At 35.4% G+C, this 24,309-nt stretch overlaps 1 protein-coding gene across 1 annotated transcript in view; it reads right to left on the bottom strand.

The window, feature by feature from the left end:
* Nucleotides 1–24,309, bottom strand: part of LOC106878624 (protein IWS1 homolog) — a 71,330-nt gene that overhangs the window by 37,775 nt on the left and 9,246 nt on the right. Inside the window, exons 3-7 of the mRNA XM_089359121.1 lie at nt 12,371–12,410; nt 11,703–11,763; nt 9,172–9,371; nt 6,016–6,163; nt 4,796–4,878 (exon numbers count right to left, since the gene is read on the bottom strand). Coding sequence (XP_089215247.1) covers nt 4,796–4,878; nt 6,016–6,138 — 206 coding nt within the window. The 5' untranslated portion in view covers nt 6,139–6,163; nt 9,172–9,371; nt 11,703–11,763; nt 12,371–12,410. The remainder of the gene's footprint in view (nt 1–4,795; nt 4,879–6,015; nt 6,164–9,171; nt 9,372–11,702; nt 11,764–12,370; nt 12,411–24,309) is intronic.

Consider the following 24,309-nt stretch of genomic DNA (forward strand, 5'->3'; position numbering starts at 1 on the left):
AGGTGCATGTTCAGTGTCCCTTCTCTCACTTTTCTAGGACATTCGATTGACAAGGATGGCATATGTCTATTACCAGTGAAAATTGAAGCTATCTGCAATTTCCCTATCCCTACTTCATTATGGAATTTACGCGAGTTTCTTGGTCTCATTAATTTCAACAGGATATTGATTCCTCAGTGTATGGAGACTATCTGAACTTTTATGAAATTGTAAAAAGAAAAATGAAACTATATCATGAGATTCTTTTCACCTACAAGCATTTGAAGATATCAAGAAGTTATCCGGAGTAACACTGTTAGCTCACCCCATTCCTGAAGCACCTTTATCATTAATGGTTGATAGATCTAATGTAGGGGTAGATGCAGTTCTTCAACAGTTGGTCAGTGGTAACTGGCAACCACTTGCTTTTTTTTTCTCGTTGTTTCAAACCTGCTGAGTCTAGACATAGTACTTTCAGTAGAGAGTTACTGTCTGCTTATCTCACTGTTAGACATTTCTGACATTTTCTTGAAGAATGCCAGTTCACACTTTTTACAGATCACAGACTATTAACATTTCTTTTGAAATTGACATCCAATAAATATTCTTCTAGAGATTTGTGACATCTGGATTTCATTTCTCAGTATACCTTAGACATCCAGTATATCAAGGGTGTGGATAATTCTGCAGCTGATGCTTTATCTTGCGTTCATATTAACATTTTGCACACTACTGATTCAATTGATTTGCAACAATTAGGTTTGGATCAAGATAACAATCAAGAACTTTCATTTCTCAAATCATCAGATTCTCACTCTTTGGACCTCTGGCTGTTACCATTATTTTCTTCAGATTCTTCTATCTGGTGTGTTGTATCTACTGGTGTATCTCTGCCTTATGTTCCTAAGGAGCACAGATGATCAGTATTTTCAGTGTTCTATAATTTGTTTCACCCCGGTAACGGTCAAATTGATTTCTAGTTGTTTTGTTTGGCCCAGTATGTGAAAGGATATTTGACATTGCACATGAACCTGCATTTCATGGCAGAAGACTGAAGCGCAACATCATATTCAGGCACCTTTGGGTACTTTTGCCACCTCGAATGCATGCTTTAACCCTTTCGTTACCAAACCGCCCGAAAAAAATTTTGGTTCATGTGACCAAGCCGCCCGTAATCACCTATTCATATTTAAATGAGAATATCCGAGCAAATCTTGTTAGTACATTCGTGAAAACACGTGATTATACTGCGTAAACAGTTCAGCTATAGTTTTGTACGATGATCGACGTGTTTTTTTAGTTTTTTTAATTTTGTGAATTTTGTGAGATTTTTTTCCAAATTTGTAATCCTGACAAAAAAATGGATACGAATTTTATTCTGTCAAGCAGCGAGTCAGAATTCGAAGGATTTTCGATTGAAGACCTTGATAAATCTAACTCTGTAACCGAAAAAAAAAAGCACGTGGTATTTGATAATGAATCTGATGTTTCATTTTCCGAAAATGAAAGGAGTGAATCTGTGAGCTCCGATGATAGCGATAAAGAGAATGAATTGGTACCTGAATGGAGTGAAAATTTAAAAACTCCTTCTTTCAGTGATTTTTCTGAAGAAACTGGACCAAGTCACAGTCTTACCCAGGGGAGTAAAGCTTTAGACTATTTCTTTTTGATTTTTCCGATGTACCTATTTGAATTGATTACGGCGGAAACAAACCGTTAAGCTAAATGTAAACAAAGCGTAAAAAAGGATAGTTTGTGGTTTCCCACAAACTTGAATGAAATTAAAGCATATTTTGCCATAAATATTATTATGGGCATTAGAAAGTTACCCAGAATTACAAATTACTGGAGTAGTGATGAACCCTTTGGAGATGAATATGTCTCAATGACGAGGACACGGTTTTTAAAATTGACTTAATATCTACATGTAAGAGACACGAGCAGTACACCAGTACGTGGAGAACCAGACTTTGATCCCTTATTTAAAATAAGACCCCTCATTGACTGTTCAAAACACATATAAAACAGTTTATAGACCAGGGAGACATTTATCAATTGATGAGGGTATGGTGGGCTATAAAGGCCGAGTGTGTTTTTGACAGTATATGCCAGGAAAGCCCACAAAATGGGGGATCAAAGTTTGGAAAATTTGTGAATCAAATACTGGGTACTGCTCTGGATTTGAATTTTATACTGGCAAGAGACAATTATGTAAGTCAGCATGGCCTAGGGTATGATGTGGTCTGGAATTTATCACTTCCATACCATAACCAGGGCCGTATATTATTTTTTGACCGCTTTTTCAGTTCGGTCAAATTTGCGGAGAATTTAGATACTGTGGCAACGCATTCATGTGCTACAGTGATCGCTAGTAGAAAAGGACTGCCGTTGGATATTAAAAAAGCAAAATTAAAAAACAAAGGTGAGAAAGGAAATTTGCTAGCGACCGTATACAGAGATATGAGGCAGATTAATTTTCTGTCTACCTGTGCATGGCCACAGGTACATCAAAAAAGGAAAGCTCCTAGTGGAAGGGCTGTTGAAACAACTTTCCAATGTGCATTCTGCAAGGTTGCATTATGTAGAGCAGGGTGCTTTACAAGTTTTCATGATAGAAATATTGTTTGATTTGTATATATGTGTGATTTGATTTTATAAATATTTTCAAATTTACTTTGTTTTTCTTTTTCTTTATGTGTAATTTTAATTTACCTGTAAGGTGAGTGACGAATTTTGATTAATTTATTTTGTAAATCAATATTGTATATTTCTGTGTATCTATGTATATGGGAGAGCTTATTTAATCTAGTTGATGGTGTATGTGTATTTCGTTTTCTAGTTTTCTTCACAGACAAATTCCAGTCTTTTGTTTTATTTATACCTTTATGGTACACCTGTCTTTTGTGTGTTAAATTCACCTGATGAATCCAGTAATGTGCACAACACTTCTATAATAATATTTTGTTGTATACCCAATTGAATATTAGCTAATAACCCATTTTCTATAGCGATGTTTGAACAAAAATTTTAATAATTTTATATTTTGTTGAATTCACCTGTATTTACCTGTAATTAGAGTCACTTTGTGACAAAAATTTTGGTATAGAATTGGTTGAGAACCTTTCGTTAAATTATCTTCCAAAACTCACATTAATATGTTGATAAATAAAAAAGTTAGAGTTGTTTAATGAAACCAGACTAAATTTATGATTATGTCAGAAATTAATTGAAACACATAAGGGGTGTATTTTGGTTAGAAATATGGTAACGAAAGGGTTAAACACATTCATATTGATATAATTGGTCCTTTGCCACCAGCACAAGATTATCTATATTTGTTGACCTGCATTGATCATTTTTCAGGATGGCCTGAAGCCATTCTTATCAAGGATATCTCAGCTCTTACAATCGCAAAGGCTGGATGGATCTCGCAGTTCAGAGTTATTGTCACTACTGATTGTGGTCAACAGTTCAAATCAAATATTTTTGCAGAGCTCTCAAAATTACTAGGTCCGCAACAAATCTGTACCACTGCTTATCACTCCATGGCTAATGAGATGATAGAGAGATTTCATTGTCAGATAAAATCTGCTTTACGTGTTCATCCCCATTCAGACAAATGGTTGGAAGCATTACCGGCTGTTCTCTTAGGTCTTTGGTCTGTTGTTAAGGAAGACCTAGACTTTTCTCTGGCAGAACTCCTCTACAGTGCCCCATTCTGTTTATTTAGCCAGATGATCATAACTTCAACTCCTGAACAAATTTCTGATCTGGTTGATTACATACATCGTTTATGGAATTACATAAAAGAATTACCTCCTTTAGTTACTAAAGCACAGTCTATCAAGTCTTTTGTGCTTCCTGATATATGTTCATGGACTCATGTTTTTATTTACAACAATCTTGTTAAACAACCTCTTCAAGCTTCTAACAGTGGTCCTTACCAACTTCTTAAAGTAAAATCTAAATTTATGGTATTAGATGTTAAATGGCAAACAACAAACTGTGAGTATTGATCACATTAAACAAACATTTATTAATTCATCTACATAACAAGAGTTTACTCCAACTACAAACACGACGCTTACAGATTCTGCACTTTCAACTACATCACCTTGAACTGCTATGAGCAATTTTGGATCTTTGATGCAAGTGCAGTTTGATTTCCTTATGCAGCTTCAGCTTGAACAGAATTGTAACCAGAATCCTTGACGCTATGTTTAGTGTCTTACCAACATTTTAAACAGAACTGTAACAAGAATTTTTGATGCTTTGCTTCAAATTTTTCTAACCTTCTATCTTCCATTTTTATGAACATTGGAACCTATACATCTATACAATGTATTGACAATTATTAATGTCCTACCAGTTTGCTGTATATAATTTTAGCAACAGTAATAAATGTTTCAGTGCAGTCAACTCTAACTTGCCTTTGCATATGTTTATTGATATCTACCCTGACTTCATTTAACAGAAGACATAAAACTATCAGACCTTAAACCACATTTTATACAACAACCATCATTGCTAAAATGATATCACTGCCATCAATTTTCAAATAACTTGCTCAATGATCTTTTAGTCATTTACTTATCTTACTGGCAGACATAAGCAGAAATACTAATTACTTAGGCTAATATGGCTATTTCAGTTACTGCACCTACTCACTTGAAATATACCTACATCACACATCCCAGAACTCTTATCTATAAAGAAGAATTTGTAATAAGGTTCTTTATCTTCAAAGAGTCTGACTGAATTGAAGCATCTCTAAATATCAGCTGTCAGTAACAAAAAGAAAAAAAAACAAACTTACTTTTTAAGTTGAGAATAAACAAACGGAAGGTATTTAAGTTTCTTTGTAGCAGCTTTTTTTGATTGGTTTAACTCTCTATCTTCCTAAAAGGAAAGCCAAAAATTATTTTAGTTGAAAAGATTAACATGTGCATTCTACATGCATTGTTACCATAAAAGCAGTAAGCTATCAGTTATCCAAATCAGCCAGTTTCATTCTTGATAGAAACATTCCATTTTATTTCCTTTACATCTTGTCCCAGTATTTTCTAGTAGTAGTCAATACTTTAAAGAGTGCAATTACTTCGTACACAACACAAAAGACAAAATGGACTTTCTGGCAACAGTGAATACTTTGAAGAGAGCTTCATTCAGCTGACTTTTACATAATACAATGATGAGACTGGTTTCATGCATTTCACAATTTTTTTTCTGTATTTACTGTCATGCTATTCAAGAGTGGATTTTTTAATTTACTTTATCACACACCAGTTAATAAGATCTGCTACTTCCCTCATAACTAATCCTCATAGGATAAAAACAGAGTGTTCTTTTTATGCTAGGCTTATGAAGAAAACTTTGCAAGTAATAGATTTCCAGGGCACCAAGAATGAAAGGATGGTTTTTCACATTTAGATATTTGAATATTGCTTGAAGAGTTATTTTTACAGTTCATATGCTTCCTGCCACAGAACCACAGAATAGGAGTGAAGTCTACTATTAGCAAGGCAAATTAAGGTTAACAGTTTTGTGCCTTGGTTAGAACAGTATAATGGCAGTAATGAGGTCTAAATTCAAAACCATGGAGGAGTGGGATTAGTAACTCAAAAACATAAGTCACAAATTATCTTAGATAAATAAAAATACAATAAAATGAAATAAAACCTATTTTATTTGAAAATATTTCCAAACATTCTTTTGTTTAGAATATTGCAATGGAAGTGCACTGAAATTGAGTATCATCAAATTATATTTACTAAATTTTATTTAAATGTTGAAATTCTTTTTCAAACAAATTAGTCATTATACAGAAATTGGCCTGCATGTTTACTGTCATATTTAACACAAAACCTTGCGTTATTTTTAAGTTGTGAAATTGACTTTAATTTATGAAAGATAAATGATGAGCTTCTCTATAAAAGATATCAATAAAGCAAGAAGTGGAGGATCCTACAGGCAGAAAGACAGACAATCAGACACCAGAGAAAGAAAAATGAGAATATGACAAAAATCAAACTGTACCTCAGCAGCTAACTTCATTTTCTGTACCATATCAGCAATAAGGTCATCATTATCATTAATGATGTCAATATCTTTCCGCCTGCGACGATTCCCTTGTCGTTCAGCTTTCTTCTTTTCTAGCATGATATCGAAATCAGATACAAAATCCCTGGTCAAAGAGTAAGAGGAAGAGTTTTAAAATTTTTAATGAACTAAAAGTTGATATATGCATTTAAGTAAGAACAAATATGACATATAATAAGAGAATATACTAAAAATGTCGATGTATACTATATAATAATGTATCAATAATCTGTCTACCGCCAAGGATCATGCAATTATTCCTGATCACTAAGCTGCAAATATATTTATTTTTATATATCTTTACCTTTATGAAAGTCCTCAAGAATCAAAAATTGAATCTCCTCAAAATTTAAACCTTGATATAAACACTGAATGTCTGTCTATTTTTGAGAGAGAATGACTATGACTCTCTCAATTCTACTAACACTTCTTTTCCAACACATTGTCAAACATTAGGTTGCTACCACCACCATCATCATCATCATTTTAATTTTTTCATGCTTGCATTGGTAAGAAGGAATATAGTTGGAAACAGATAAATTGTGTGTATCCGCACATTTATATTAATATACCTAATAAGAAATCATTCTATCAGTGCCTAGTTTTTCATTTGTGCCCTTAAGTCTACCATGTATGGTTTTAGCGCCTTAATATCACAGTACACCTTTAAAAGGCATATTGTGATATTTCAGATTGGTATTTCCAGTTGCATGTAATGCCATAAAGTAGTTGCCTTGAATATAGATTCACTTGTCATGATCTGTTAATAAATTAGCATGAGGTCTTCATTATTGGGCACTTCATTATTGGCCATGGTGCTTCTTGCACAAATTAATTTTACAATTAGTGAACAATAATCCAGCAATTTAATTCTATTAAGTCAGTGGGGAATGTTTTACAATACTGGATTAAATTGAAAATGTTGTCAAAAACAGCTTGACAGCACTTTAATTTAATTCAGTATCATAAAACATTCCCTGCTGACTTAACAGAATTAAGTTGATGGATTATATGTTCACTAATCATACAATTAATTTGTGCAAGGAGTACCATTTTTAGAGTTAACCTTCTGTTAGTGCACCAATAATGAAGACATCATGCTAATTTACTAACAGATCATGACAAGTGAATTCATATTCATGGCAACTACTTTATGGCATTGCATGCAACTGGAAATACCAATCTGAAAATGTTAGCCAATATAGACTGGTATTGCTTATCTTCTCTTGGTGTAATGTTATTAAATCTGGAGCTAAAAAAAAGCATTATGACATCTTATGACATCTGAAGACAATTATATCAGAGATATGCAATGATCAAAGAGGGAAGCGAAGTGGCTGAGAAATAGTTAAAATAATGTTTTGCATATCTTTCAACATTATTATGAGCTTAGAGATCCGTTTTTCACCAGGTATTTTAGAAATTCTCTCACTTTTCAAACACTTCTTCAATCATAATACCTCTAGTTATATACTTTAATCTTCTTCATTATAACTCTTAGATATTATTTTAATTTTATCATTATTGTGTAAAGCTGGATATATGAGTAATCAAATGTAGCACTGCAAGAAAAAAATTGTACTGATTTGGGCATTTGATGTGCATAGAAAATGACAGCTGTAAATGAAAGAGTCTTGTACTCACAGTAAATAGCACCTCTGGAAGAAGAGACTGAAGGGAAAATTAGGACTCAAGATGTATCTCACAAAAGAGGTGGCAAAACATGTTAAATGGAGGAACTGGTGGAAGCTGGGGTATATGCAGTCAGGTCTCTAACTTACATTGTCACCTACAAAGTTTCTGTATGCTTCCCATTCAATACTCTCACACCTCTCTCCAAAATATTGCACCATAACACCAAATACAGTTTCTTACTGCCAACCATTTCTATGTCTATCCATCACTTGCCCACTCTCTCTCTCTCTCTCTCTCTCACTAGCAAACAAGCAACTACCACTAATGTGTTTTTCTCTCATAATAACACCTGAATAATGAGGTTTTGCATTGGATCTATCAGTATACTCTGCACTACCCCTTTTGTGCTACTCAGAATCCCTCCCTCTTCCTCAAACCACCCTATTATTCGACATCCATCACATATGCTCTTTCTTATAAGATAACATTACTACCTCTTCTATACAGGTAGCTGCCACTTCCTCTCTCCTAGATGACTTATTATTGACATCCATTACACATTCCTAACATTTCTGACACTTGCACTTTCTCACACCTGTAAATATGTAGCTGCTATTATTGCTGCTACCTTATTATGGCATCACTGGCTCTCATTATACCATGCCTTTGTCTCTCTTCATCATTCCTCTAGCACTGTCTCCTATTTCTACCTCCCCTTCCACACTATTACTTCAATCATTCTATTCCTCATTTCATAAACTCTCTTCTTTCTCCTTTTCATCCTATTTCAGTTTTTACTATCACCCTCTCTCCTGCCCACTCTCTTAGTTCTGTTGCCCTGAGCAAATGGAGAACTACAGCAGCAAGGACCCCCTTTTTGTCTTGCAAGGTTCAAGGCAATCTATCTAGTGCCAGTGTTTCAACAAAATGTACCTGGTACATCCTGTAAAGCAAAGACAGAATAGAGTTGAGAGGATTCTTTAGTCCTATTATGTCAAAGACACGGCTGGTTTCATGATAAAATGCACCACTACAGGCTGTAAAGTGGTTGATGTTACAAAGGGCATCCAACCACCAAAGCCATTCTAAAAGAATGTATTACAAGTGAGATAAGGGAGAGGTACTGTCTTCCTAATTTTGGTCCCTTGACCAAAACTAGGAGGGTTGTAAGAAGTAACTTGAAGTAAGAACAAATTAAGACCTTGGTAACCACCTATTCAATCCATGCCCGTATCCAAAGTGGAAGTAAAAAAAAAATGTTGATAATTATTTCATGTGATTTTTATAAATCTGAAAATTCTGAGACACGCTCAGGTCAAGAAACATTGCATTAATTTAAGCCAGCCATCTCTCTAGTGTGATATCAGTACACAGCATTAAAATTGCACTTCCTCGTACCAATAATATCAATGCCTGAAAATTAAGGCTTTTCACTTTATTTTTTAAATAAATACTTACTCTCTTTGTGAATCTCGAACAATTTCTTCATTTTCATCATCTGATACCAGAGGAAGAACTTCATTATTGTCATCATTCAAATCAGTCTTTTGTTGATCATCATCGTCATCGTCATCATCATCATCATTACCATCATCATCATTATCAGCTTTCTTTTCCTTCCTCTTGGGAACAGCTTCTACATCAGCCTCACCAAAACCCTTGTGAACAAGAGATGAATACAAATAAAATTGTATTTCAAAAAGAAATAGAAAATGTTTTAAAATGATATCTAACACACATGAGATATTTATTGATGTGAAATTAATTCTGATGACTTCAGATGTAATGGCAAACTCTGATTAATGCAATTTTCAAAGGAATTAAAACAAATGTGAAATAATTCTAATCAGGATCATGGAGTTAACTCAGTAGTCTTCACTATAGTTCAGATGACAGAAATCCCTGATTACAATATATTGTGTATAATTAAAAACCAGTGCACAAGTGTCATCAAAATTTATGACGGCTTTATTAATTATGAAAAATGCTTTTCAGTAAGAAAAACATCGTTTCTTTTATAACAATCTTTACTGCAAATACATTATGTAGTTTATTTTCAGTATGTAAAAGAAAAGGTACAATTGAAGACAAAAACTACTTAGTGTTTCTTTTAAAATAAATGCGTGTGTATAAGGTTAAGAACTTTCAGGTTGGATTTCACTGTGTAACATCTTAGACTAAGTACCCTCTTCTATAATCTTGGGTTGACCAATAAGTTGTGAGTGTAATTTAGTAGACAGAAACTGTATGAATGCCCATAATACATGGGAAAGATGAGTGAGTAAGTGTGTATTGCACTTGGTTTGACATGAGCATGACTGCAAACAAAAGTCATCATTCATTAGAGGAGTATCAACAATATTTGTTTGTAACTTTGTTGATTTTTTTACATGCAGATTTGAAATTTTGTCAGCAGGTGTTTAAATACCAATGATTTACAATTATGAATTTTTACCTTTCTTTTGTTTGTTTCTTAAATTTGACATCAATGGACAGGTGGAAATAATCAAACAGGTGTGGAAGCAATGACTTCATAGACAAACACTAAAATTGAACCACTGTGTTTTAACAGCTGTTTTGCTGCTAAAATTATTGAACAATGACCCATATGTCAACCTCTAACAATTACACCACTTTTCAAGAACAGGTGAATAAATATGAATTAGTCAAATTGCAGGTATAATCAGCACAGGATTTTATTCTTTTTTTGTCATTGAAAAGCAAGTATAAAATCCTTTTACAAGTCAATATACTATTGGCATTGTACTCTAACACATTTTACTATGTAGATTTACTTAACAAAATGTGTCCAGTAAAAAATACATATTAATAGGTGAGACACAGATGAATACAGAAATGCACATACTGAAAATTATTATATATTTCCATTTCTGCACATTATTTGTGTTCAAATTCAAAGAATTTATAATATTTGCATTTCTGTCAAACTACAATACAATAAAATATATTTATGCTATATTCTTATCATGAAAGTGTCCAAAGCTCCCTTTATACAATGGCACTTAAGTTGATCCCTTCAGCAGCTTTTCTCTTGTGCAATGAACACATTCAGCACATTTTTTTCCTATCACTTATTTTTCAGTTATGAAAATCAATATTCTCTGTTTATATCCACATCAGTTAATTTTGCTTTTCTCACAGCTCTTTTTGAAGCCTGTCTTTAAAAGACGTTCATTTTAAAAACACTCTAATAAAGAAGAGTATTATCAATTTCTTTAGGCCATCATGTTTTGCAACACGGATTCAGTTTGTGTGTGCATACGCCTCTTAGTCTTAGCTCCTCTTGCTTACCATGGAGCACTGGGCAACAAGATCTCCATAGAGCATGGTTGCAAGCCCATCCAAAGCTTGCTCCCAGGCCAAGCCTATGCCTGCCAAATCTTGCTCCAGAGTTATCAACCACCCTCACTCTAAAGTAAATTATAACACCCTCACTCTAAAATAAATCCATACTAATGAAAAACAACTATTCTTAAGCAAAGCTATTCTTAGCTTCGAAGTAGCTAAATCTAGACCTGATATTTCTCAATTCAGAGTAAAAAAAAATTAAAATGTCAATGGAAATTAAACAAACAGGCCAAAGTGATCTACTTATTGCAGACAATTTTTTAAACATAACTTTCCCTTTGAAAACGACCTGAGAGTATTTCTGAACAGTAAAATTGTTGAAAAACTATCAATGAACAAAACTTAGATTTGTCTGCTATATAAGAAATTGCCATATATTTTAACTCAAACCTCAATCCTCTCCATCAAATCATAGAAACATTATTCATTTAGAATACATGTTTGTACCAATAAGCCCAAATTAAAAACATTTATTCTCACTAATATAAACTTTTAAGCACCCAACAATTAAAATATATTCAAAAGTCATTTAAGATCATTAACATTCAATGATCATAAGTTACTATAATGTGGCATCACACTCAATATAGATCTAAATTACTAGTGACATAAAGTAATACCTCAAACTCTTCATCTTCATCACTCGAGCCAAAAATATCAGCAATGAGTTTCTCACCAGTCCTGCAAGATAGAAGAGAGTGTGTGTATGTGTGTGTACACACACACATGCACACACAAACACAAAAGAAATACATGCAAACAAGTGTATGTATGTGCAAGTGTGTGCATGCATATACAGTCAGAATCATTTTGATATCTTGTGTTCTTGGTTAAGATAATTAAATTGGTTTCTTATGACATTAGCAATTGTTGGCATTCCGTCGCTTACAACGTCGAGGGTTCCAGTTGATCCGATCAACGGCACAGCCTGCTTGTGAAATTAACGTGCAAGTGGCTGAGCACTCCACAGACACGCGTACCTTTAACGTAGTTCTCGGGGATATTCAGCGTGACACAGTGTGACAAGGCTGACCCTTTGAATTACAGGCACAACAGAAATAGGAAGTAAGAGTGAGAGAAAGTTGTGGTGAAAGAGTACAGCAGGGTTCGCCATCATCCCCTGCCGGAGCCTCGAGGAGCTTTAGGTGTTTTCGCTCAATAAACACTCACAATGCCCAGTCTGGGAATCGAAACCGCGATTCCGCTGCCCTAACCACTGGGCCATTGCGCCTCCACGACATTAGCAATATACAGAGATGAAAGATTAGTCAATTATAGTAAAACTTACTCCTTATCACTTTCATCATCTTCATTTTCACTTCCTTTGGCTAGAATGTAAAAGATAACTGAACTTCAAAAAACTGGCAATATGTAATTAGCAAAGAGTAAAAAGAAATTATTATTTGTTACTGGATATAGCTTGTGCAGAACCTTCCAACGTTTTCATCCCTTCCCAACACTTTAATGGTTGTAGTTGTTTAGCCTACTGTCAGCTTTGATTAAGCAAACTTTTGATTAAAAAGCATTTCAGTCATTACCATCCTGTTTTTATTGCTTTTTCTTTTTTCGCCAGTGTAGCTAGGACATTAATCCATTTAGTTGAGCTATGAGTCTTTCTGCAACTTTTCATGCACTGGTCCAGAAATTTGATATATCTGCAATTACTCTGTCTAAGAAATTTCCTTTACCTTTCTAACATTAAACTATGATGCTGCTACACAAGTCATTAGGTATGACCTCTTCCTGGACAATTTTATGGGGGACTAGGCCATATTCCACTCTGCAAGATACTTTAAGCATCAGAGTGGTACTTCCTGATGGGCCAGAGGCTTTACCTATCTTCATATCCTTAATTCCTTTATCTAACATGCAGTTGTTGACTCAGATAGTTGGTCCCTCTGTTGGGTCCACATTAGGAAGACTCTCTTTTCCAATGCATTTTTCACATTTAGCAGCCTTTCATAGTGACACTTCCATGTCTCTTTCCATTCAGAGTCACTAAGTGCATGTGTACCATCAACCAATCAAAAATACTTCTCTTCTACAACATCATCATTTTCTCTAACACACTGTGTTGCAATCTGGAACAAAAGAAAGGCTAAAAAATGGCCCTAGATGGTGTTCGGAAGGGCATCCAGCTGTAAAAATCCTGCCAAAACAGTCACAGAAGTCTGGTGCAGGCTTTGGCCTGGCAAGCTTTTGTGGTACTGTCCCACCCATACTAGCAGGGAACATGGATGTTAAATGATCATGATGAATGAGTGATTAAGAAGATGGATTGGCAGGGTTTTTGCAAGCAGATATGTTAAATTACATATTTAAGAAAAGGATAGAAAAATCAGCAACAATCATCTTAAGTTAAATATTTTGTACTTAGCAGTAAGCAAATGAATGACTGAATGAATCAAAGTCTCATATGCAAGAATTTTTACAATGAAAAAGGAAGCTAGCAACAGGAGGTGGGTGAGGTGAGAAGCCATCTAACCAGTAGTGGGTTAATATAAAAAGTCTTGCTTAAGACAATAACACACCACACTTTTTATACAATAGTAATAAAATGCTTAAAAATATACAAACACTTCAGTTCATATATATATATATATATATATATATATATATATATATATATATATATCACGAAATAATAAATTCCAAAAGAAGAGAAGCTTAAAAAAAAACCCTAGAAAGGCCAAATAAACCAAGGTCACATATGCAGGAGTTTTACAACAAAAAAGGGAGTTAGCAGCAGGAAGGAGGAATGTGAGAAGCCATCTAGCTGGCAGTGAGTTTAGAAGTCTTGTTTAGGATGACAGATAACACACAACACTTTCTATGCTTAAAATCAATATATATGGCAGTCTCAGCAGCAATAGTGGACAATTATCTCTCACTAGCATTATATAAATGAATGCTCATGTTCACCACAAGTCCATGAGTGGTTCTCTCACAGTAAATAACACAGTATTTTGTGTTATAATACAACATCCACTTTTAAGTGGGGATAAATATTACCTTTTGGTATTAATACTGCTTCTGGTGCTATTTCATGGGTTAACCAGGCTATTATTGGTTTCATGTTGAGAGAGATTTTTTGCAACATGAAACCAATGGTTGTCTGGTTAACCCATGAATAAAGAATATTTATCTATCAATGCAGTGTTGAGCACTCGTTCACACTGTTTGATAACAACATGTGTGTGTGTGCATGCGCATAATATTACATATTCTATCTACTCTGTCTCATTAAAGTTGGCTTGTAGCCCAAGCTGTTGCATATTCTACTGTATTCTCTGTATTCTATGTTCTAAGATACCAACATGGCTTTCACATCTGGTATCTTGCCTCCTTCCAGCCACTTCAATATAAAAGTGAGTTCTCTGACCATTGGTCTGTCTCTAAGGATTTACCCGGGCTATCATTCATGTATGCCCAAGCTATGTACAGATAAGTTGGTTTTGTTTGTTCCCTCGTTTTCATCCACACATTCTACCCTGCTAACTCTAACCTGTCTTAATTTAATTTCATTTATTGCTTGCTCTGTCTCTCCTTTTGTCACCATGTAAATTCATCTAAGTCGCCTCTCTCTTCATTATTGCCATGGGCCCAAAGTCATTTCAATGTTTCCTTATCCGCGATGACCGCTGCCCTTTCCCGTCCTCACTACCCATACCAAAACCTCTCCCAGCAACCCTGCTCCCCGCTCCAGTAGTGTCACCCACATTGCTGCAATACAAACACTGTAGTTTGTTACTTTGCTCCAAAGAAAATAAAACTAAACGTGACCATGCAGTACTTAGTTTTATTGCTCAGATATTTAATTATCTAATTAACTATATATAATGAATTAACTACCCTTATCTTATTTATTTAATTGTATTTGTACTAATGCTGGTATATGCACCTGTCTCCAACGGAGGTCATCATCATCATCATCATCGTTTAACGTTCGTTTTCCATGCTGGCATGGGTTGGATGGTTCAACTGAGGTCTGAGAAGCCTGGAGGCTGCACCAGGCCCCAATCTGGTCTGGCAGTGTTTCTACAGCTGGATGCCCTTCCTAATGCCAATCACTCTGAGAGTGTAGCGTGTGATTTTTACGTGCCACTGGCACAAGGGGCCAGAGGAGCTGGCATCGACCACGATCGGATGGTGCTTTTTACATGCCACCAGCACTGAAGCCAGTCAAGGTGGCACTGGCATCAGCCACGTTTGGATGGTGCGTTTTACGTGCTACTGGCACGGGGTTCACAACTACAATTTCCATTTGATTTGATTTTGATATTGCTGATGTTCATGTACTTGACTCAAAAGTTCTCAAGTACAGTATGTTGCCCTACAATTCAAGGTACTTTTGAGTGGGCAGGTTATTGTGACACGGTATAGGTTACAGCTGTGGACTCCGGGTCTTCTCAGTCGCAGTGTACCTCCAGAGGTCTCGGTCTTTTGTCATTGCCTCTGTGAGGCCCAACATTCAAAGGTCATGCTTCACCACCTCATCCCATGGCTTCCTGGGTCTCCCTCTACCCTGGATTCCTTCCACTGTTTGGGAGTGGCACTTCTTCACACAATTCTCCTTGTCTGTCTGTAGTACATGACCATACCAGCGCAAACATCTCTCTTGCATGCAACATCCGATGCTTCTTATGTCCAACATTTCTCTCAGGGCACTTACATTCTGTTGTGTGTGCACACTGACATTACACATCCAGTGGATCATGCTAGCTTCATTTCTTTCGAGCCGACACATGTCTTCAGCAGTCACGGCCCGTGTTTCACTGCTGTGAAGCATGGCAGTTCGCACACATGCATCATGCAATCTACTTTTCACTCTGAGCAAGAGGCCCTTTATCACCAGTAAGGGTAGAAGCTTTCTGAACTTTGCCCAGGCAAAGTGGTAACACTCTCTGAGCATCCACCCCCACTTCAGACTTGGTCACCTAGGTAGTGGAAGCTATCAACTACTTCTAGTTTCTTCCCCTGGCATGTGATGGAATCTGTTTTCTGAGTATCTGTGGTGTTTATTGCCCCTGTGCATCTGTTGCACGTGAAAGCTATCTTCCCAGTTAATCTTCCTTTGATGTTGCTGCACCTCTTATGTGTCCATAGCTTACACTGGGTACATCTTATGGAATTTCTACCTATACCTTTTCTACAGATCGAGCAGGACCACCCACTTGAAGGGGTTTGTGATGTGTTTGCCTTCCTACTTACTAGAACTTTGGTCTTTGCAACATTGACTCTAAGGCCCTTCGATTCTAAACCTTGCTTCAAAACCTGAAATTTCTTCTCTAGTTCTGGTAGTGATTCTGCTATGTGGGCCAGACCATCAGCATAGAGGAGGTCCCAGGGGCAACCTGTCTTAAATTCCTCTGTTATTGCCAGGAGGACTATGATGAATAAATGGGGGCTGAGGGCTGATCCTTGGTGGACCCCTACTTCTACCCAGAATTCTTCACTATACTCATTTCCAATCCTAACCCTACTGATGGCATCTCTGTATAGGGCCTGTACAGCCCTTATTAACCATTCATCAATCCCCACTTCCGCATCACCCACCAGATAAGGGATCGAGGGACCCTGTCAAAGGCTTCCTCCTAGTCCACAAAAGCCAAACATAGAGGTTTATCTTTGGCTAGGTATTTCTCCTGCAGTTGCCGTACTAGGAAAATAGCATCAGTAGTGCTTAGGTGACAATAATTAATCAGTTTGCATTTTTTTTAATGTATTTACTTGTATCTATATTAACATTTCTTGTACTAATGCTTGTATAGCACCCACTTCCAGTTGAACAGCAGGTGTAACATGAATGATGGTAAATTAAATGCAAAGACAACTGTTATGTCTGTTGGCAAACGTACATTAGAAGCTTCTTTTTAGATGTTGAAAGTTGCAGTTGCCCCATCAAAAATAAGCCTCTGTACTTGGCTTTTGTTGACATGGAGAATGCCATTGACAGGGTTCTCTGCTCCTTTACTTGATGGTCAGTGCAGAAACTTGGGATAGATGAGTGGTTGGTGAAAGTTGTAAAAGCCATGTACAGGGATGCTGTCAGTAAGGTGAGAGTTGGCAACAAGTATAGTAATGAATTCAGTATATAAGTAGAAGTTCACCAAGGATCAGTCCTCAGCCCCCTCTTGTTCATTATAATCCTTCAGGCAATAACAGGAATTTTAACTTGGGCTGCTCTTAGGAGTTCCTCCATGCTGATGACCTTGTTCTTATAGCTGAATCACTACCAGAACTAGAGAAGAAATTCCAGGTGTGGAAGCAAGGTTTGGAATCAAAGTGCCTTAGAGTTAATTTAGTAAGTAGGAAAACAGACAACTCACAGATCCCTTCAGGGAGATTGCCTTGCTTGATATGTAGAAAAGGTGTAAGTAGAAACTTCATAAGGTGTACCTGGTGAAAGCTATGGATGCATAAGAAGTGGAGTAATATCAAAGGAAGGTTAACAGACAAAGTAGTCTTTGTGTGTGGTAGATGTATAAGTACAATAAACACTAGAAATGTACAGAAAATAGACTCCATCAAATGCCAGTGGGGACACTTAGTAGTTGATAGTTTCCATTATATGGGTGACCAAGTCAGTAGTAGAGGCAAATGCTCTGAGAGCATAGCTACTAGAATAAGACTAGGCAAAATTCAGAGAGCTTCTACCTTTGGTGGTAACAAAGGGCCTCTCTCTCAAAGTGAAAGCAGATTGTATGATGCCTGCATATGAACAGCTATGCTACATGGCAGTGAAACATGAGCTATGACTACAGAGAACTTGCGAAGGCTTGAAAGAAATGAAGCTAGCATGCTTTGCTGGATGTGCAATGTCAGTGTGCATGTACAACAGAGTGTATCCATATTAAGATAAAAATTGGGCATAAGAGGTATGTAAGAGAGGTATGTGGTGTGTAAGAGAGAAGACTGCGCTGATATGGTCATGTGATGCATATGGATGAGAACAGCTGCATGAAGAAGTGCCAATCTTTAACTGTGGAGGGGACCTATGGAAGAAGTAAACTGAAGAAGACAGGGACAAGGTGGTGAAGCATGATCTTTGAATGTTGGGTCTTACGGAAGCAATGAAAGATGATCGAGATCTTTAGCAATTTGCTGTGCTTGAGAAGACTTGTCAAACGAAGTGAAATTGTAGTCATGGACAGTACCAGCAACACATAAAAAGCACCCATGCCAGCAACATGTATAAGGTACCAGTGCCTGTGACACATAAAAGGCACCCACTACACTCTTGGAGTGGTTGGCATTAGGAAGGGCATCAAGTCATAGAAACCAGGCCAAAACAGAAAGGCCTGGTACAGCTCTCCAGTTTACCAGTTTCAGTCAAATCGCCTAACCCATGTCAGTATAGAAAACGGACGCTAAATGATGGTGTAATATATATATATATATATATATATATATATATATATATATATATATATGTATATGTATGTATGTATATATATATATATATATATATATGTATATGTATGTATGTATATATATATATATATATATATATATATATATATATACATATATATATATGTATATATATATATATATATATATATATATATATACATATATATATATGTATATATATATATATATATATATATATATATATATATACATATATATATATGTATATATATATATATATGTGTATATATATGTGTATATATATATATATATATATATATATATATGTGTGTGTATATATATATATATGTGTATATATATATATATATATATATATATATATATATATATATATATATATATATATATATATATATATATATATATATATATATATATATACTTTATTTAAAAGCAGCAGAAATATAACAAAAGCTGTTACTCAGAGTTTCACCTCCCCGTTCGTCAGACAGTTTTGTTAAAATAGAACAGAAATAACGATATAATCAAAACTAGTTAAAGGATACACCTTTAAAAATGGATTTGTTTCATTGGTCCTTTCAATTAATGGTCTTAAGCATGCAATGAACAAAATAAATGAATTCAATATAAATTCATTCTATTGTAAAATCGAAGAAAACCTTAAATTGAAGAGTGGATTCAAAATACATATTGTAAATAATTATATGTGATATATAAGTCAATTAATACATTAAAATTAAAATTTTCACGCTGCATTACATAAATATTATACCCATACTAGACCATCTATAATCAATATCTATAAAAGAGAGGATGTTTGTGTGTGTGTGTACGTGAATGCGGTTTATGCATGTCCACAAATTAGCACGCATGTCGCTCCAATTCTAGAAGATCCGGAATGACCCTATGTGCATTTTAGTGAACTTTCTCTCTCAGAGGTACCAGCGTATACCTGTAAAAATTGATAAACTTTTACCAAATTTGAAGTTTGTTGACATGGCAAAGTCAAATCTGTGCGTACGTGCGTGAAAGAGAGAGAGACAGAGAGAGAGAGAAAGAAAGAAATAGTGTTTGTGACAGGGGGGGGGGGGCGATACAGTGTTTGCTAGTGTCCAAAAAAAAAGAAAAGAAAAAGAAAAAAGTGGGTAAGGCAGACAGAAATCAAAGCAAATTTTTCTAAGCAAGACAGAGTTTACTTTGCTAGCGTCTAAAAAAAAACAAAAAAAAAACAAAAGAACGAAAAAGTGGTATGGGAGGCAGAAAGCGTATTAGGAATGAAAATGTAGCTAAGACAGAGTAAGTGTAAAATGTAAAAGGCATTTTTTCTTCTTAAACATGAGATATAGTTTAAAATATACGATGTTTTATACTTTCTCACACAACAATTCAAATATATTTATTTTACATCATTTATTTGTTTTAAATCGTTCATCTTTCTCCCACCTCTCACTCTCACACACACGCACATATACTACTTTGGGAGCGAAATAGTTTTGTTTATATTTCACAACAACTATGAAATAAAAATGTAACAATTTGTCATCCCCCCCCAACCCGTTTTTCTGACCACAAAAAGGGTTTGGTAATTTTTCAGATTAACACCCGAACAATTTCCACTAGGGTGTTACGGTTAGGGTTAGGATTAGGGTTAAGGTTAGTGTTAGGGTTAGGGTTAGGATTAGGGTTGGTGTTAGGGTTACGGTTTTAGGGTCAGGGTTAGGGTTTAGGATTAGAATTAACCTAGAAGGGACAGGCCCTTTATTTTTTGGTTAAGGCTGTTGGTAAGTTTTCCTAAGTTACTCCAATTCACATCCCCAATGCAAACCTTCAGATCAATCTTTTCCTATGCAGATCTCTAATGCAACTTTAAAAAAAAAAACAGTCAATGAGTGGAAATAACCAATAAACTGATTTCTTATGGGATTTCCCAATCAAATTGCCAGCAAACCATTTTCAGCCAAACCAATTTCAATGGATTTCGCTCAAATCTGATGTCGATGTTACTTATTTTGGTTTGAAATAAAGCACTTGATCACTTAATAATCCTAGCTTAATCCCGAGCAGCGCCGGGCTATACTGCTAGTATACATATATACATCAAAATACATAGATGCATGCACATAATTACATACATATACAGGCATATATATGTAAGACATAAATATATGTACAAATACACATATACATATATGCATACAACCATGCCTGTGTACGAAAATCTCTTGGTGTATACATATAGAAGTCAGTTATAATAGACGATATAGGAAGTGTATCGTAAATGTAGGGAGGAGGAAAGAAAAAGAAAATGAGAAGGATCCTAAACGTAACAGCTAGCTAAAGAAAGAGGTAAGTAAGGGTGGGGAGAAGAGGAACGCATTGTTTAAGGACACTATCAAAGTAACAAATAGGGAGACAAAGAATACTTTACGTAAGGAAAGAGAAAAGAAAGAAAGATAGGTGACGGAATATATGTGAGACAAACGTACAAAGTGTATATTAGTATATAAGTACACATATAAGATCACGTATGTAAATATATGGAAATATACACGTAAATACACATGCACACAAATATAAGTGTATGTATGCATACATATACATCCATGTACATATGTGCACTAGTATAAACATACATGCTTATTTACACATATACACAGACGCACACATACGAATACATATGCAAGCCTACAGTACGGACATCCACATGAAAACATATCTAGGTCCTGATGTATATATACAAACAACATTTTTTAAAAATTGCTGAGTATATAATAATAAAAATTGGATAAAAGACATGCAAAATGGAGCACCATATATTGAATTATCTATAAATATAACGATTAAATGGGTTTGTAAAATATAGTAAAATGAAATGAAAATAAAATAAAATCTTAAACATGAAAATAATATATACATATAACAGTCAAAGGTTTTCTTAAGAAATATGTCGAAATATAAGCAATATCTTTGTGATGCGAAATAAACCATGCTTTATAAAATACAAATCCGACAGTGGGCTTGAAAACTAGTTCAAGATTAAAAAAATATATACTATCCATATATACTATATATACTATCCATTTTGTTAGCCAACATTTTAAATTTTGTTGCATGTCTGCAGGAATTCAAGAGTTTGTGTGTTTGATTCAAAGCGCTATTGTCCTGAAATAAAATATAGAATTTTTCCAAAAGACATAAATCACATTTGATGGGTCTTTTATGCTCTATACACAATTCCTTTCTCCAGACATTTTCCTTCCAACGGACAGGAGGTTCCATCTTTGCAATTGTAATTCTTAGGAAAAGAATCGGCACTATGGATATTAGCAATTATCTTATTGCTGTGTTGGTTAATGAAAGAGGTGAAGTTTTTGCAAGAAGAATAGCTGATCTTAAGCGTTCTATTAAATATTCTATAAAACTTATAGTTAGGTTGAAAATGTCTAGAAGCTAATTTTAAGAATTCCCTACATATATTTGTTTTTACAGCCATATTAAAAGCTGGGTTGAACCACAAAACCCTCCTGGTCCTAGTTCTATGTGTTGCATTATTGCTAGCATTAAGTTGGTTATACTGGATCTTCTCAGAGAATCCACTATTCCTTAATGTGCTATTGTAATAAGGTGCAGCATTTTGAAATGCTGCCTCATCCAAAGAAATTGACGATATTTATCTATCTACATTACTGACTAAGTTCCTAAGAATAACTCATGGATGATTGGATTCTTTGCTAATATAATATAGCTTATCCTTTAGCTTATTGTAAATTTATATGACTGTAAATCTAAATTTATATCTAAGAAATCTACACTTTTAAGGTTAGTATCTATCGTAATCCGTAAGCCCACCCTTTGGAAGAAAGCAATTAGATCCTTCCTTAGCTTATCTAATTCATGGCCGTTTAAATTATGGGTGACAATAAGGCCGTCATCCCAATATAATCTTGCGTCCATAAACAGGAATTCTAGCTTTAGATTGTGCAAAATATAAGTTCCTATGAGCTTATATAAATATAAGCTCCTATGAGCACACATAACTCAGCCCCATTGAAAGGACCAATGAAACAAATCCATTTTTAAAGGTGTCTCCTTCAACTAGTTTTGATTATATTGTTATTTCTGTTCCATTTTAACAAAACTATCCGACGAATGGGAACGTGAAACTCTGAGTAACAGCTTTTGTTATATTTCTGCTGCTTTTAAATAAAGCATATTACTCTTTCTCTGGTATATGAGTACTCTTTTTTGCACCATGTTTCACATTTATGTGCTTACTCATCATCATCATCATCATCATCGTTTAACGTCCGCTTTCCATGCTAGCATGGGTTGGACGATTTGACTGAGGACTGGTGAAACCGGATGGCAACACCAGGCTCCAGTCTGATTTGGCAGAGTTTCTACAGCTGGATGCCCTTCCTAACGCCAACCACTCAGAGAGTGTAGTGGGTGCTTTTACGTGTCACCCGCACGAAAACGGCCACGCTCGAAATGGTGTCTTTTATGTGCCACCCGCACAAGCCAGTCCAGGGGCACTGGCAACGATCTCGCTCGAAAATCCTACAGGAGCCAGTCAGGCGGTACTGGCAACGGCCACGCTCAAAATGGTGCATCTCATGTGCCACCCGCACAAGAACCAGTCCAGGGGCACTGGCAACGATCTTACTTGGCTTGCCGGGTCTTCTCACGCACAGCCCATTTCCAAAGGTCTCGGTCCGTAGTCATCGCCTCGGTGAGGCCCAATGTACGAAGGTCTTGCCTCACCACCTCAGCCCAGGTCTTCCTGGGCCTACCTCTTCCACGGGTTCCCTCAACTGTTAGGGTGTGGCACTTTTTCACGCAGCTATCCTCCTCCATTCTCACCACATGTCCATACCAGCGCAATCGTCTCTCTTGCACGCCACAACTGATGCTTCTAATGTTCAGCTTTTCTCTCAAGATACTTACACTCTGACGGGTATTCACATTGACATTACACATCCAACGGAGCATACTGGCTTCATTCCTTGCGAGCTTCCGGTATATATATATATATATATATATATATATATATATATCAAAAATTTTAATTTAAAAGAGAGTTTTGACGCTGATATAAATGGAAATAAGGAAAATAAACCCAGTGATATCCATAAACGTAACATAGGCAATTAAAAATTTTTTAAGAATTATACTAGTGACTGTGATATTACTAAAGATGATAATATATGGTTCATAATCCCTTTTGGTAGGAATGTTAAATCTAATTTGATTGCACAGTTTAGAGAGGTGATAAGCAGATATTTCCCAAAGAATTCACACTATGGTAAAATTATTAATACACATACCATTAGATTTGGTTTTTCAAACACTATGAACTTAACCCAAATAATTGCAGCTCATAATTTTAAAATACTTAAATCAAAAGGAATCGGGGAGGATAGCGATATGAACCCTGATATAAATGATAATAATAACAATAATAGTAATAATAATCGGAATATGATTACAGTAACAGAAGTCAACCCCAGAAGATTGAAGGCCCTAATGCGAGAGTTAGAAATGTAGTTTATCAATGTAAGGTAAGGACTCAGACAGATGTTAGCTGATACCTAGGGTGTACTTCGGGACAAATCTGTAAAAGATTATCTAATCATTATAGTACCTTTAGAGATAGAAGTAAAGTAGCAAGTACTAGTCTTAGTAAATTCATTTGGGAACTGAAAGAACAAAAAAAGCAATATTCGTTAGAATGGTCAATCATTGGGAGGTCTTTCCCGTATGACAAAGGTAGGAGATATTGTTCGTTATGTAATTTAGAACTATACTTTATATTATTCTCTAAGGGTA

This window comes from Octopus bimaculoides, chromosome 10, assembly GCF_046866305.1.
Source record: "Octopus bimaculoides isolate indiv1 chromosome 10, ASM4686630v1, whole genome shotgun sequence".
NCBI lineage: Eukaryota > Metazoa > Mollusca > Cephalopoda > Octopoda > Octopodidae > Octopus > Octopus bimaculoides.